At 38.4% G+C, this 17,176-nt stretch overlaps 1 protein-coding gene across 2 annotated transcripts; it reads right to left on the bottom strand.

Moving 5' to 3' along the window:
• Positions 1 to 205: 205 nt before the first annotated feature.
• Positions 206 to 14,230, bottom strand: si:ch73-62b13.1 (uncharacterized protein LOC100002270 homolog). Of its 2 annotated transcripts, XM_038305600.1 has the most exons (4): positions 13,857 to 14,229; positions 11,327 to 11,470; positions 9,752 to 9,923; positions 206 to 5,976 (listed from the first exon to the last, which is right to left on the bottom strand). In XM_038305600.1, exons 3-4 carry the CDS (start codon positions 9,888 to 9,890, stop codon positions 4,850 to 4,852), a joined length of 1,266 nt encoding a protein of 421 aa, XP_038161528.1. In that variant the 5' UTR covers positions 9,891 to 9,923; positions 11,327 to 11,470; positions 13,857 to 14,229; the 3' UTR covers positions 206 to 4,849. The 2 variants fall into 2 exon arrangements, with proteins under 2 accessions (XP_038161528.1, XP_038161527.1); XM_038305599.1 differs by lacking the exon at positions 11,327 to 11,470 and having other exon boundaries at positions 13,857 to 14,230.
• Between the last annotated feature and the right edge of the window lie 2,946 nt (positions 14,231 to 17,176).

A 17,176-nucleotide genomic window follows, 5' to 3' on the forward strand; every position in this document is an offset into this window, starting at 1 on the left:
CAAAACCTCTGCATAATGTAATGTTAAAATTCAAACTGGAATAAAATCACAGCCACTCAGTGGTTTGTCTATGGTTTATACGAGGAGTGCATCCTCGGAAACTACTCCTAGTGTTTATCACAAGACAGCAGCTCCACATTAGATGAAATGGACCGGTGCCTGGAGACGACACCCATCCTTTCTTTATTTAGACACAAAGACCAGAACAAATGCATCTCTTAGCTGTCAAATATCTGGATACATTGCACTTCAGACAGAGTCTGAATGGTATGGATGTTGTTCCTTCTAGGTTTGAAGATAAATTAAACACAATACATGGATTTGTTTTTATTTGTAAGTGAAACATTAGTTACAAGACACAATACAAAGAAGCAAGACCATAACACACCTAAATCCAACAAAAATCACAAAAAAACTGTGTTTGTGCACTCAGTTTTTTAATCAAGGATCTCAAATAATGAATAAAACCACACAATCTATAAACCTTTTCAGTAAATAAACTTTACACTTTTAAAGCCCCACAGAAAGCTGGGATTAATAATTAGATATGAAAATAAAGACAAAATACATTTAATAACATCAAGAGTTGTTCAATGTAACAGTTTCTACCTCCAAAAGATTTAACAATAAATCAGTTTGCAGACTTTGCAGAAGTAAAACCCTTCATTTTCCCCTTCAACATCTCTAGCAGCAAAAAGCTAAAAAGAAAAGCTTGAATATTTCTAACTATTTGTTTTCCTGTGTGAATAAAGCGCAATCAACACTTTCACAGGTGTAAATGGATTCAAGAGATCTTCTGAGCTGAGGTTCACTTAGCAACAAAACCAACATATGTAATCAATGACAGCTCAGGAACTAGTTAAAAGGATGGTTCAGTTTTTTTTTTATCTTATCAGATTATCATCAGTATTTTCATTAACTGTAGCAGACAGTCACAATATCACTGGGAATTCAGAGAGCTGGAAGGCAGTCAGATAAATAACAGTCCTGTTTTAGTGTATCCCAATAACTTTGTTCAATTCAGACTAAATTTATTCAGTGTAGTTCTCTTGAAGACAGTACTGCATTAATGCAGAAAGACTTTCACAAAGATCCATAATTTAAGTTTATTTTGGCATCTTCCAAGCTGCACAGCAAATGTTTTACTATGCTAAACTGCTGTTTCAGCCTCTATAGTCGGCTGTATCGGTTTGTCTCTTCAGTTGTGATTGATCATTCCAATCTGTGTCCGCCAACAATAAAGCTAACTTTTCAATTTTGCCACAGGCCCTTACTTGTAGAAGAAGATACATTACGCTAGTCTTGTTAAAAAACTCATCTGGGTAGACTCACAATACAAATGTCAGCCCTGGGGTAATAACACAGATTAAGTACAGAACGACAAACCCGGTAGCTCTCTTGTGAAAGTGTAGATGTTTAATATTGGCTAATGCAACCTTTTGTCTGAGTTGAGTTGTTGGGAATTGCAAAAATCAGAAAAAAAATGCTTTCAAATATCAGCCTTCTAGCGCTTTTAGGATTTCTTTATGTTTCTACAAACTCACTGTTATAAGAACTCTTACAAGAAGTACAGGGATTATTATTAATGATACCATTACTGAGCCAGAAATGTGAAAATATAAACTATTGCTGTGGGAATCAGGGCTCAAAAGGCCAACAGATAATGGATAAAAGTATTAACCATTGCCATTGTGTATTACACAGTCTAGAGTATATCTATTTTTTAAACAATTTCACTGAATTTTTAGCTATTATTCAGTTTGAAGGCCTCAAATTCCAAAGTTCAAGTATTCAGTACATCTGTTACAAAAATATAAGCAACACCAGAGTAGATTTTAAGCTGTTGTTTTTGCTTCAGCAATGGTTTGCTGTGCTATCAGGCACATTAAAGCAGGTATTTTGAGTCAACACAGTGTATGTGACATGAGAGCTTAAACCCAAAAACGTTTAAGGACGTTAAGGATTGTAGTTTCAAGTTGCTTTATCGCTATGATCAATTATCTAATTGTTTTTAAATACTGTGATAATTTGCTGTGAATATTATAAAATGTACTAGCATGTTCCAGCAAAACATGCTTATTTTTCCAGTGAGATGAAAGTTATAGTGGGATAGTTGCATGTGAATGAATGAGAGATAGAACATAGATAATTGTAGGCCCTGTTGTTTGATAAAAGGTGAGACTCAAGCATTTTTCAATGACTGCTAAAGGCCCAGTGCTAATATTGTGCGATAACACATTTGAACTTGTAGGTTAAATCAAAATTAAGCAAAAAATCAAATCAGGTTTTTCTTTTATGAAATCCAATCAATTTGTGTTGTTGTTCCCATTTCCAGATATATGCGACTTGTATGTGATCTCCTGTGTGAACTGCATTAATACAACCAAAGTGTCCTGAATAAAGATTAGAGGACCCAATGACATCACAAGCCAGCATGCTCTGTGTTTACAGAAATAAACATTGATGGTACTGTTGGAGAGCATCATGCGATCTTTCATTTCTTTTTCAACCTCAGCTTGTGTATTAACAACACAATCTTTTCAAGAAGGTTGAAAATAAAGTTCAGATACGTATCAGATTCAGAACCACATAGAAAAGTGGCCTGGGTCTCATAGGAAAAAAACTGATCTATGTTCCTTTGATTGTCATGAAAAGATCAGATACACGTCGCAAATGTGCAAAAATATCACATTTGGGTCACTTCGGGCTGCTGTGTGAATGTAGCTTTAGAGTTAACATGACCAACTCATTTTTACTTTTCCTTATATTAAGGTTGCAAGATAAAATTATTACTACATTTACAACTCCATAAAATGTAAAAACAAAACAAATGGACTCCACCTTTAGTTGTGCAAATGGTAAACAATGCACTAATTTATTCACTCAAAGCTCTTTACACTACAATCACATCCACACTCCTTAACAGACATCTTTAAACTGATACACAGACTGAAGTTAAGTGCCTTGCCCAAGGGCTAATTTACATGTGACAGGTGGAGGTGTGATCAAACCTACAATCTTCCCATTGCTATACAATCTGCCAAATAAGCCACAGTAACACCACCTATATTTCATCCTTCATCCGATGGGCTTTCTCAGTACAAAGCTGGTGAAGAAGAAGTTCTCTGTTTTGCAGAAGATTATTTGGCAGATTTTCTGCAGACATATAATTTCGGGTCATTATCTGCTTTTCCTTAACTAGCTTTGAACTTTGAAAGCCAGACAGATAAAGAACAAAACATTGAGAGTCTTCATCAGTGTAGCATAGTTCCACCTTTTCTCTCACTCTTAAATGTTAGATCAAAGCTGTTTTCATATGGAAACACTAGAGATGGTGAAAGAAATGTGTGGACAGTTGATTCTGAGTTTCTTTTGCAGATGGTGTTTACACATACCTCACTGCGGGGATTTTTATTTGCTGCAGAGGCACTTCATACAGCTGGAAATAGAGATGAAGTTATAAGGGAGAGACACTGACTTTAGCTCACAGGAGGCAAGGCATTATAGAAAATACAGCGTGGAAAGTGCTGTAGGTTTTTTTTCCAACATACTGCAATTGGAGATGATGCTTCCTGTCCTTCTGACACTTATATCTCACTTAAGAATCTAAAATAAAGTTGGAGCAGTGTTCTTCTCTCTTAAAAGTAGCAGATATTTTACCGACCAGATTCTGCTGGAGAGCTTGGATGATCTGTGTCAACCCACAGCTAGCAGGGTTAAACAAGTGACTGTATTGTTTTAATAGTGGCTTTACTCAGAACAAACATAGTTTTGTTTCTAAAGATATTTCCGCTTGAAAACAAACAATAGACAGGTATTATGCCTATGCAAAGCAAGTGCTAGGCTAGCATCAGTATGTTTACTCTGTTTTAAACAGGGTTTAAGTGACATGTTCCGGTGTGGTTGCAGTTTATTTTGTGCTGAAAAAGAATTACTTTTTGCTATGAGCATCTTAAAATCTGATGGCTACATATTCAGCTGTGTTCTGCTGTGCACAGTGCAGAGCGGGTTGCATTGTGTAGACAGATAAGAAAAAGCAAAAACAGTCCCTACATATTAAAGCTTTTTTTTTATGAGAGAAAAAAACAATTATTTAAGTTCAAAATTCTGAGGACTCATGATAGTAATGCAATTCAAAACATTGTATTTGTGCCCTTCCATTAATCATTAGAAAAGCTTGTTTTGGACTATAGAAATAAATAGCTTTTAAAAATTACTGAGAATATTATTGCATGCTAATATTTATTACCAATCACCTTTTGCAATAAGCTCAAGATCTTTGAGTTTTGAAAGCCATCAACTTAGCCTTTTAACTCCTCATGTGGGTATATGTCGGACTCTGCCTAAGGCACAAAAAATCTTAACATCACTGTCAGTCTGAAAGATTACCCTAAATCTAAAATTTATAAAGGTACCAATTAATTTGGAGTTCAACAATTGGAATAAGAAAAAAAATGGCTTTTTGAATCAGCAGAATAATGAGCATGGGCTAAATGGAGATATGAAAGCTAATCAAATAAAAAAGAATAGGCAGCATTTTCTTTCCTAAAAATTGGCAAAGTAAAACCAAATCCACTGTTCCCAGGGTTGCAGCTGGACAAATGCCATTTATCTAAAAAATAATCCTTGATCGAAACCCCAGGTAATATCTGTGTGGGTATGCAGCAGAAATAGTAGTATCCAACATTTACAGAATTGTCACTTTTAAAATAAAAAACAAACCAACAAGAATCGAACAAAGGAATTTCGGTATTGGCCAGATTCACAACTTACATTCTTTTTATCAGCATCTTGAGAGATTGATATCTGATCAAATATACATTTATAAATAAGCAGATTATTTGCCTTATCACGTGACAGACTGAAATGTTCTCTGCTGCACTAAGCTTTGTGACATGTTTCTGAGTTCTGCAGCAGAATGAACCTGCTTGTATCCAAGCAAAGCCAAAGTCTCGCTGCAAAGATCCTGAATTGTTCTTACAATGTCAAAGCTGAGACGGAGCCTCCAGCTTTCTGCTGTCGCTCTAGAATCTCTCGTGGTGGAGTATTTGTAATTCCACTCAGAAGGAGCAGACACATTGCTCTTGGTGTTTTTCACAATCCACATCCTCACCCTTTCTTCCATCTCTAGCCCCAGAAAGCTGTAAATCTCAGTGGCCCTGACATTTGGGTTAAGAGCCAAGTCCTCGTACCGCACCAGCATGTAGCGTCCTCGCAGCCATGCTGGTCTCTGCAGCCCTGTTCTTGCAGAGGCAACCATGTCCTTACAGGTGCTGGTGATCTGTGAAAGGTCCACGTATCGGGGCTGGCGTCCAGTGGCATTCCATATTTTCCAAGCACGAAACTGGTCAGAGAATGCAGTGATGCGTGAGGCCAGGATGGCTCTAGGGTCTCTCACCAGGTGGATGATCTTCAGGTCCAGGCGCGGATCTTCAGTGAGAGTACGCAGGTCTCCCACCTCTGGAATCCGAACGGTTTTTATGGCTATATGTCCTTTTGAATTACATGACATGGATGCTAAAGTAAGGTTCAGAGCTCCACATTTTTTAGGACACCAGATTTCATCAGGTAAATCAGATATCGCAGCAGTCCCCCCTTCCAAACAAACTGGTGGAGAACAGAGGGCATGGCTTGAGCTCCTTCGGAAAAATGAGCTTGTGATATGTTCCTGGGGCTCAGGGCGGATATAATTCTCCATAAAGTGAAGATCGCAGGTGTACAGGTTTAAGAGGAGATCCCTATATGCTCCCAGCAAAGCTCTGCGATCTAAAGTTCGGCGGAGCCTACTGCTGGAGTTGGTGAAGGCTTGCTGGACATGGTAGAGGGGCTCGAACACATAGAAGACCCCAGGATGCTGGTTGAGGAGTTGTCCGGTGAAAGAGGAGCCACTGCGTGTGGTTGTAAAAAGCAATATATGTTTCTGAGGTAACTCGATGGGTATCCAGCTTTCATCGCACAAGGCAGCCCATCTGTAATCTTAAACAAAGAAAAAATAAAAACACAAAATTCTTATCATTCATGTCTAATTCTCACAAAAAGTTATCACAAAAAGGCTTTAAAAACTCAAATCCAAAAAATCTGCACTACTGTAAAGCAGTAGCAAATTTTAATGAGCAACTTTAACTCATTCATGTGAATTACAGTATAATTTGAATCCTGGAAAACTGCATATTAAAGCCAATACAGTTTGAATAATGTAGTGAGTAAACACGGAGGAGACTGATGGTGGTTTCCAAAGGTGGGTTATGAAATGGTGGATTTCTAAATATAGAGCTAAATAACTGATGCGTAATCACTGCTGATGAATAGTTGATTGCAAAGGGGATATTTTTTATGCAGTAGGCTGTTGCTTGCAAGTTACATTTGTGTGGTGAGAGAGATGATCATAAATGGAAGGAAAATTAAGTTTTATTTATCCTTTCTTTCTTTTCAGGGAGATCCTCTTAATTTGCACCTGTAGCAGAAGTAATGTTGAAACCTGATTCTGAAAGTCTTTGTTTAAAATTCTGACGCTACCATTAGCATGTTAAATGTTAAAGTGCATCCACAGCTGCAGCATTTTAAGTTTCAGGCACACAAATAAAGATGCTGAAAAAGTTTTAAATGTGTAAATGTATTTTCTGAGTAAATGTATTTTAAATGGGGCTATTGATATGAAATTAACACCTTAGTCCACATAAACAAAGGGATTAAAACAATTTTCAATACTCCTACTGTGGAATATTGAATAAGTAGTGAAGTATAAGGGAAGAAATGGCAGAAAGCATAGGTAAACAAGGAGATGCAATCCCGAGAAAGACATGTTTTATAGATCGTAACAGTTGTTTTAGCATCAGCTTTAAAATGTAGACTGATAAACAAAAGCAACAGACAAAATATAGAGTGAAGGTAAATTTGTAAAGGTTTAATTTAAACACGAACAGACTGTCACAACCCCTGGATAGTTATGAAAGGCAAAAGGGTTTTCATGTATTGAGACAATAATTCTAAATTTATTTAAGGGTCCTGACAGTTGGGCAAGAAAACCAAGTGGGTGACCCCGAAAAATAAGAGGCAGGTTTTGTTTTTAGATTCAAATGAAGTCTCTTTTAGATACTGTTGCCCCATTAACACAAGGCTGACCCGTGTGAGAGAATGGTGTGAATAACAAAAATCATCTCCAGAGGCCATGTCTTCTCCCACATCAAACATTTACATGTTTGGACTTTGTAAGGGAGCACCAAACAAGGGACCCAGAGAGATGGAGAGAACTATCATTCTTTGACAAGAAAAATGCTTTTATCATTACTGGCATGGCAAGATGATTTCCCTGGTGATATTTTCTATGTGACACAGTGCAGAAAGCTTTATCATGATTCAAAGGAAACAATGGACTGGGCTGAGCAGGGACGGTTAACTGTCTCTGGCTATGCAAAAAATGTTGAAGAGGGCATCTCCTCTTACTGAGGTTTTTTTCCTATGCAATAATGGTGTTCTTTTATTAAAACCACTCTTCAGTTTACTACCACCATGGACGGTTCTACACAGAGGCCAGCCGGGGCCACCACCCCTGTAGAGCTGGTCCTGGCCCTGGTATGGTCCTCTTTCTTATGATTATTATGTGCAGGCAGAAATGCTGCCATTAACTAGTCTTTTCCCCTTTTTACCATTACAATTCTATTGCAACAATGATTTAAAATCAAACGGGTTAGACTTTAATTCATAGTTGGTACACGTAAAGAATAGGTTATACATCTACCACCCTAGAACCCTTTTTGCAGAAGAGTCCACTGCTGAAGAGACACATGTTGAAGCTGATAAAAACATGCGGATGAACATTTAGACAAAAACACCTTGATGTCATTATAAAGAGGAGTGGCTTTACAGATCATTGTGCAAACAGCACAAACACAACAAGTTATTTCTATCCATATCAAGACTTTGCATTGATTTACATTCATTTTAGTGATTGTATTTATGCCTAACCCTGACATTTACCTTAAACCTAACCATTAACAGCATACTTCTAACCCTAACCTAAAGTGATTTCACACCATATTTCTAAACTGTCTCCCTAACATTAAAATGAGTGCCCACCACAATACCTGTTGGTCCTCAGAAGGTAAAAAAATATATAAAAAAACAGTCCTAAATATAAACATAAACAAATACACACCCACAAGTTCATACATAGCTAGCCCTAACCCTTACCTAAACTCAATTAACCCTTAATCATTAAATGAGACCCCTGACCCAAAAACAGCAATTCCTCTTATGCGGTCCAGACATCAGGCCCCACAAGGAGCAGTGGTTCCTCAAATCATGCTAGCTTTCCAGAAAATTTAACATATAATGTATTAAAAAAAAAGAAAACACACACACACATATATCCACATTTTAAATACAAAGCGAGGATCTTGCTTACAATCTCTTTGACTACAATTTAATGTATATCGGAGGATGTTCTTCCGGGTGGATCATCAAAATAAGTGGTCCTCCTAAATGTCAATCATTCTGGTGATATGTATACGTAAGGTCTACATGCTCGTACTAATTTTCACTTACCGGTGGTGAGTCTGAAATAGTAGAAAATAGCAAATCTTCTTTTGGAAAGTAAGCTTATACGAGTGATTGAAACAGAAACTTTTAAACACCGTGCACGAAGAGAAATGGGTTTGTACACGCTCTCGCATGAGTTGACTAGGCGTTCCACTCGGGAGTGGGTAGAGCGTTGTGCATGTGCATTTTTTTTAAAGTGGAGAAGGGCGGGGTCTTTTCAAAAAACTTGGAAATCCTCTATAATACCTTTGAACTTAGACACATTTTTAAAACCTATGAGGTTAATAAACGAAACGATAAATAGAAATATACAAAACTATTATAATCTTTTTAAAAATGAGCACAAATCCTCCACTATACCTTTAACGTATAGCGTTACCATGACACTTAACTTACCGGTAAACCTAACTATTAGTGGTACATACCTTAACCTGTGCTTAACCTAAACCTAAATCACACCTTGGTACTAAACCTAGACCAAGAAAGGAAGGACCTGTAAAAGGTCCTCACTTTGTATCAGTCCTTACTTTACTAGTAAAATGTGTCCTCACTTTGCAGTAAGTACAAACACCAACACACACTAAAGATAACAACATATGGTACCTGCATATTTCATATCATTGAAGGTTGAATGAAGAAACCTGCAGCAATGCTCTTGTAAGAATCTGAATGGCATTCAAGGGTTTCTTTTTAAACAAGACGGCGATCCAAATTTAAACCTCTGAAACTCTCAGTTGGTTTCAGACCTATAAATAAAGCTACTTGAAAGACCCAGTTAATCATCAGGCTTCAAACCGATTGAAAATCTATGGAATGAACTGAAGATGGGAGGGCATCAAAAAGATTCCCAGAACCTTTAAGGTCTAAAAACAGACTATGTCACATTAAACCTCAATAATGCACACAGGGCATTTCCTAAAGCTGTTATTACAAATAAAAGGCTTTTATAGTGCACACCCCCTGATTTCAGTCTGTACACCGCTTGTTTGTTTCTAGTATATTTTCGCAAAATTAAACTTATGGAGTGATTTGATATCTTTCTAGGTGGAGACTACTTGGATTGTTAGCCACATACGATGTTAATGCAATGTCAGTAGTCCCACTTAAATATGTAGCCTGAACAAAATATTGTTTAGATTAATACTAAATTCTCCTGTAGTATATGCACACTTTTCAGCCTTTAGCACACTTTTAATTTGCTATAACACCGTACCTCTGTGGTACCTGCTCCTGCAGCGGTAGGCTCTCTGACAGGGTCCAGACAGAGAGTCCCTCAGGGTTTGGATAGCCGTGTACTGGACCCCAAGAGAAGCACACACCAGCAGCAACACCGTCTTCCAGGAACACTCCATCCTGCCCCCACCTCCAGCTCTACATCCTTCACGCTGGCGCCGTAGGGAAGACACAGTAAAAGACACTTAATGAGATTTTGTTTCGATGACTTTCTTCAGTTTTTTGCATGTTCAACTCCCATATAGTGAAACCTCTAGGGGATTTACTGATGGTCTTCAGAGCAGCTCTTATTGGAGTTGTTGGAAATATTGCTTAAAGGCACTTCCTGGACAGACATTTGCATAAATGTTTAACATTCTTTTCTACCATATGTGCCACGTTTTTTCCAGTCTAGCATGCACATATTAACAACCTAAACTTCGACATAATTCATAAAAGGTTTTATATTATATGCCATAATAAAGTAGTGTGTAAAGATTAAGTGGAAAATTAGGACATTTCTTTTGAATCCAGAAGGTTTTTAGTGGTTTGACCAAAGCTAGACACATCTAAAAGGTAAAATATTTGCCAGGGTGTTCTGTCAAGAAAACAAAACACTACAGAGAAGCTCAGTCCGTTTTGATGGAAAGAATCTGCTGACAGATATCTTCAGGCCACAGACCTATAAGAATTAATTTTAAATGTCAGTAACAGCTCTATTAACCTTCCACTCTTAATAAAGTTAGTGATAAATTAATTGAGAAATACTTTTAAATATACAGGAAGTTGAATATTCAATTGGACTGAGGGCAAAATTGGATAATTGGAAGATTTTACTGTGCAACCCTAGTCCAGACTTTGAATAAGCTATTATTGAAGCTGAACCTTTAACCTTTACTCATGTCTCAAGTCTTTTGCAGCCTATAACAGGATTTTCTTTAAATGCTTGCAGAACTTCGCTCTTTATTTATCGGATTAGTTTCTTATAAAAGGAATTAAATATTATTGTTGAGTGTTTAAAAAAAAGCTTAAATATTGTGTATGAACAGTGAACATGAACATTTTTACACTGTCAAAAAACTACATTATGACTGTGCAAACGTCAGACCTTCATTTGGATAATATAGCAGTGATGCATCTACAACAGCTCCACAATTCAGGACACTTTGCATACAGTTGTGTAATTGCATTTCATCTTAACTTCCCTCTCTTCTGGGTAATTAAGCCTATAAGCCCACGAGAGAGCTGCATACTCAGATAAATAAAGCTCACTTCTTGAGTAGAGAAGTTTCTTTTGTGGGCTTCTCCATCTTTTTTGCCACTGGCCATCAAAAAGCAAAGGGAGATGGGATTTTTCCAGATGGAGTTGGGATAAAAAAAAGCTGCCATCCATTCATCGCTGCATGCAGAAAACTGATGGTAGATAATGACATCTGATCACTGAGTGCAAACTATCCCTTCATCCCTCAAAGTGGCTTTGCAGAGGCAATCATTATCAAAACCACAGGTAAATACCCTATACATCAAATTCCTGACAAGAATAAATGTTCCCCTCCCCTTTTTTTAGCCTCCTCACCCTCGTTCCGTCTCTCTTCAATCTGCTTCCTCTTCATTAATGATGTTTATGTGTCCCTGGCAGACTCGTATCCTCGGGAATGTATCACACTGAGCTTTTGATGTTCCATTAATCACAAACAGTGGCAACCGAAAGACGTTTACTCTGTGGGTGAAGGGAAGCGGAATCAAGCTGACATCATGAGACATTCTGTTTGAATACAGTTAAATAAATAGGGAATGAACTCATCAAGGGGAAAGACCTTCTTGGACTGGAACCTACTGAAAGACAGAAAAGCAGGAACACGCAATTTCTTTAAAAAAAGTCGACCGAGTTGGCAGCTGTATATAACAAGTGCATGAATGGGTACAAATATAAGAACCTTTGACCAGTCTTTTTTTCCCTGCCACTTAAAAAAGAATGTCAATTCAATAACTTCGCCATCCACATCCAGCTTTCTAACCCAGGAGCATCACATAATTCCTCAGAGGCAGGTTTTGTTTTCCCTTCCAGACATGATCAGGGCTCAGAACCTTGTTTCTCCTCACCTCACCGCCCTCCGGAGAATGAAGACAGATGCTTCAATAGATTTCAGCAATTTGATTTGCAAGTCCCCCCTGCTGCCTGTCTTATAACTCCTTCAGCAAACGGACTTGCGTCAGAAATAATGGACACTCTGTCAACAGCTGGAAGGGAGACTAGAGGGTTCAGCTTTTTGTATCCCTCATAAAATAACAGTTCTTACAAGGGATAAAAGCCTGGGGGACAGGATCAACTAAAGATTATGCAGTGTGGCACACGTTCCTCGGCCAAGTTTGAGTTGTAAATTCAGTGAGCGCATTCGCTGCTGCTGCTGAGATAACACAGCCAGCAGCAAGACTGCTGCGGTGCACGGCGTGAGTAAGGTAATTGCCTCTGTGGAAAAACAAAAGCAACAAATGAGGTTAGAAGTTAGTGATGAAGGTGGGACTGAGGGATTTGGGATCCGACTTATTGAGGGATGGGGACAGAGCCATAGATTTTTCTATTAGGGGCCCCTCAGAGAGTTCACACATCCACAAAGCAAGGCTGTTTATTGGTGAAGGCTGATGATCAATCCTGGAAAACACAGAGGGGCCGAGCAACAGCAGCAGCATCGCCGGGAGCCCGCGGCTGGTCTTTTTTGCTCTGTTCCTCGTTTATCAATCTCTTCTTTTCCTACCATTTTTCTCTCTGTTTTAACCCATTCCACGCGTACATAGCTGCAGCAAACATGATGCATGTGACCCCTTGGCTACACAAGGAACTCTTGTGCGGTAAAAAGATTAATCTTGTCCAACATGATTCCTAAAGGACAAAATACACACATGGGCAAAAGGCATTGGGGTGGAAGATAGAAAAATGAAGAAAAAGGTCAACTCTCATCGTGTCTTGTCCATGATCATGACAGCATTGCTTTAAAAGGTTGCTGTAAAAGGAATGGAGGCTGGTCACATAAATTCAGGGAAAAAAGCCAATTCAACCTGTTTGGCTTAAACAAAATAAATATATACAAATCAAGTTCATCATTATAATTAACAACAGTAACTTCTGCATATTTAAGCTTAAGATTTGGGGTTGAAGTTTGAGCGTAATTGTGATGATTAAAAGAATGCGTTGTAGTTTTCTGTGGCAAATAAGGTGGTGCTTGAATAAAACTTTGGTGCCTTGGAAAACTTAGACTTAGACAGCATTTATTGTCATTTACAAAACAAAAATTTGTTTTGTACAGCTCTCATGAAATTTCCATGATGAATTTTCTTGAAGTGCAGCAGTGATCAAATGTAAACCTTGTGGGAGAAAAACCATGGTGCAAAACAATATTAGGGTGAATCTAAAAAAAAAAAAAAAAAATTAAAGCTGACTGCTTGTTGTGATTTCTTAATTAAAATGGAATCTTAAGCTTTAAACCATGTTTTAAAAAAATTACTGAGAAGTATGTATGAGAAAATAATTTGGCCAGTTTAAACTCTTTATATTTTGGATAAGAGATAATATTAAGAAATCCTTATTTGATAAAAGAACTGAAGTTTTCCAACAGATCAGATGCCAACAAAAGTCATTTATTTCCCTCAGGGATTATTAAAGTATTTCTGATACTGATTCTGATTTAAGCATGTTGCTGTACCCTGGCACACCCTGGAGCACAACTATTAATCAAGTTTCTTTTGGGTGTGATTGACAAAATAAAACTCTTATAATAAAAATCTTCCAGACACCACGGAGCATTTTCAAAGCTCTAATGGGGTCCATTCATCCTAATCTTATGCCCGATTGGTGTAAACACGTGGATGAAAGTTATGAAGACTTTTAAAGGATCTGATTTCTATAATATACCCGATTTGAAAGAAAAACGTCTCTTAAAATTCTAATTTATACATTTTACAAAAGTTTAGGAATTTATGCAATGAAATATCCACCGAAACCCCATTTGGCATGATTGTTTTGCCTTCGATCCGCTGCTCCACCAGCAAACTGTCGGTTTTCTGCGCGTAAAAGGAACAACATGGGGAAATAGAAAAAGCAACCCTACCATCAGCGCTTTCAACAGATGTGCTCCTTCGATCAGTTCAATCGCCAACGATGCATCTGTAAACTGGGGATGAGAGAGCGCATCGGTGTGTGTATGTGGGGGCGTCAGCAGTCGCTGGTGTCCGGAGCCGTGCGTTCAGAGACTGAGACGCGCCACGGATGGAGAGCTGACGGGAAAAGAAGCATGCAATGTAACCCCCATCCTGAGGCATCAGATTGGATGCGAGTTTACCCCCCTCCTCCGTCCATTACGCGCTCATGGCTAAGGTTTGCTTCATTAAGCCCCAGCGATGCACGCCAACCAGGGAGGAAGTAACCTACTTAGTGAGGAACGACTTACTCTGACTGCTGTGATGTGTGTGTGAGAGAGAAAGAGAGTGAGGGGGCGCTTCCACACATCACCACCTGTAATTTAACTGGTTTGCAGGAATGGGAGGACGTGATATTTTTCATATCGCCTAGAGGGAGACTTCATCAGCTCCAGCCAAGCATCTACAATCAGTTCAGCATCCTACCAGCATCCTTCTCTCTGCAGGGATTCAGCCTTCCCCACACACATATAAACACTTCATCCCATGGGGCTACGGTGACACAATGACCTCTATTTTTTCTCATTTCAGTGAAGATGACTGCTATCATCAGATAAAGCCCCCCCTCACTCCGCTGCCTACTCTCCTCTCCCTTCCTGTGGACGGATGGGCAGCATATCATTGCCCCTCTTAGGGTTACTCTGGGGTCAGATTTAGCCAGTGACAGCTCCATTACTCCTAAAAATGTGGGTGGATTCTGTTGGCAGTCTTTAAAATGTATCTCCCACCAAGATTGAGTCACACTGACAAACGTGTCTTTACAGATATTTGTGAAATAATGCAGCTGTTGGGTCTCTCTTACAAAGCCAATACAAGACATCAGCGGGGGTCTGCAGAAAGTTGGCGAAGGAAAAGACACAGGTACACCGCGATAAAGATACCTAAAAATAAAACAATTTGTAATACACCAAACTACAAACTTCACGCTTTTATTTTGTAATCATTTTAATGATCTTAAATAAACACAGTAAAGCCCATGATATGGTTCCTCAAAACAGAAATGTAGTCCTATTATGTGTTAATATGTCTACACATCATGGTTAAGACTGCTGAAAACCCTTCACCAATAAGATTCTGATCAGAGTGCTGTATCCAAACAACTGATCAGAAAAAGATGTGGAAGATAAAAGTGTGAAAGAAAGAGAAGCACAAGGAACAAAGATAACTTCAGCTTGGAGAGAATCTGAAAGTAAAAGTCTATTCAAGAATTTCCTGGAGAGTCAAAAGATGTGGACTGCAGCTCGAGGCAGTGCTTCAAGAAAAACTACATCCAGACATATCCAGAATGGTAGCATTGCTTGTTGCTGCTCTGAAACCTCAGCATTTGATGATGTTGATGTAAGGGGCCATGTCATCTTAAGGTATAACAACCATAGTAACACTTTATTTTGTCGATTAATACTTTATCTGAACTTAACTCTACAGTGGTATAGTCAAAAAGGAAGATGAGAGAAACCCAACTCAACAAAAGAGATTAGCTAAGTAAAATAAGAAAGCTATTACTCTATCTTTAAATCCAAGACTTGATTACTTTCGTGTCATTCTGCACTTTTTCATTAATGTATGCAAAACAAAGGACAGCCAAATAAACTGGATAAACTCTACATTAAATCGACTTAAAATTCATTAGGCTGTATAATCTGGGATCCTTCTAATATGGAAGAATTATAGTGACTTTTTTAAATTAAGGAATTTTATACAGTAGATGGGCTCTAGTCCCCCCCATCTTACCGCTTTATGGTGTGAAGCAATGAGTGCAATTTATAATATTGGTATATCCTCTCAATTCCATTCAATTTAGTCACTGCAGTTCATTTTAATACAATTTACTTAGCGCTTTTGACAAAATATCAAAACATCAAAAACCATACAACTTGGATGAAAACAAGGCAACATTATTGGTGCTGTGGTACTGTATTGGTTGACAATGAGCTCATGCATAAGAGAGCTTACATGGCCTTTTGTAAATCTGGTCTGGTTGTACTTGATTGTTTTTGATTAAAGTTTTGTGGTTGAATGTTTTTCTCCCATCAAATAGCCCAACAGTTTTCAGCTACTTAAACTGAATTTTTTCCCCTTCTCAGGATGAACAAGTTAAATATAACAGGAGGGTAAAAATGTCCTCTGAAATTGGAAGAAGAGTGGATGGAAAGTCTTCCCACGCAGGTAAAAAGCAGCTTTCTGGTGCCCGAGGTTGGAGGCACATTACTAGTCACAAAGGACGACAAGCTGCCAAGAACACCTAGCAAGCGATACAAAAGCGGAGCATCCTCCCTCATTTTTTGCTGAATCCAACCCTACCAGCCTACAGTATAAATTCTCTCGTTCTGAGCAGCCAAACGCCCCCACAGCTTTTTGGTGAGATTTGAGGAAAAAGTTAATTTTCCTGCAGGCGAACACTGAATCCTCTGGGGTCCGCTCCATTTAGCTAGGCCTGTACTTGTTCCCAACACTAAGATATAAAGAGCAGATATGCATATACTGGCATGAACAAGTAAGAGTGTCTGTCATTTGTCTTAACAAATGTTTCATCAATCTATGTTTTCCATATTTCCCAGCTTCCCCCCTGTATCTGTGTTTTAAACATGACAGTAGTAACTCATCATCTAATGGATGGGAAAGCTCCAGTGCACTTTCCTTTCCTGTTAAAAGAAGCAATCCGTTTAGTCAGGCTGTCACAGGAGGATCCTGCTCTTGCAAAGTTCGCCAGCGGAAGAAGGCTGCTGATTCTCTGCACTTCATCTAATTTCACAGCACTGAAACTGTGGTCCCTTTATTCAGGCTGTCCTTGCTGTTTGCAGAGAGCAGGTGAAAGAAATCTCATTTTAGATACTCATGCCAGTGGAGACAACTAAATTTAATTCAGCAGTCCACCAGTGCAGGATACAATGGCAGACTTTCTCTGCTTTCAGGCAGTATTTAACTCAATCACTTAAACACTAGTAGTTATGTATATACACACATTATTTTTGATTAAAGTCAACATGTAATTCTGAGCAGAGGAATCCTGCGGCCACTTTGCAGATGATAGACTAAAGTAAAAATAAATAACATCTACTTTTAAATGTTTTGCTCAGATGTTTCTGTTTACTCAAATATATTTCTTCCACTGGTTATGTCTCTCATGATACTGAAGATGTTTACTGCCTAAAAAAACCCTGCGCTGTATCAGTCACATCATTTTCTTACTCATCAAACCCCTTCATGACCTCCTCCGGCGTTATGGATGCTG

Source organism: Cyprinodon tularosa, unplaced genomic scaffold, assembly GCF_016077235.1.
Source record: "Cyprinodon tularosa strain WSP-4 unplaced genomic scaffold, ASM1607723v1 ctg56, whole genome shotgun sequence".
NCBI lineage: Eukaryota > Metazoa > Chordata > Actinopteri > Cyprinodontiformes > Cyprinodontidae > Cyprinodon > Cyprinodon tularosa.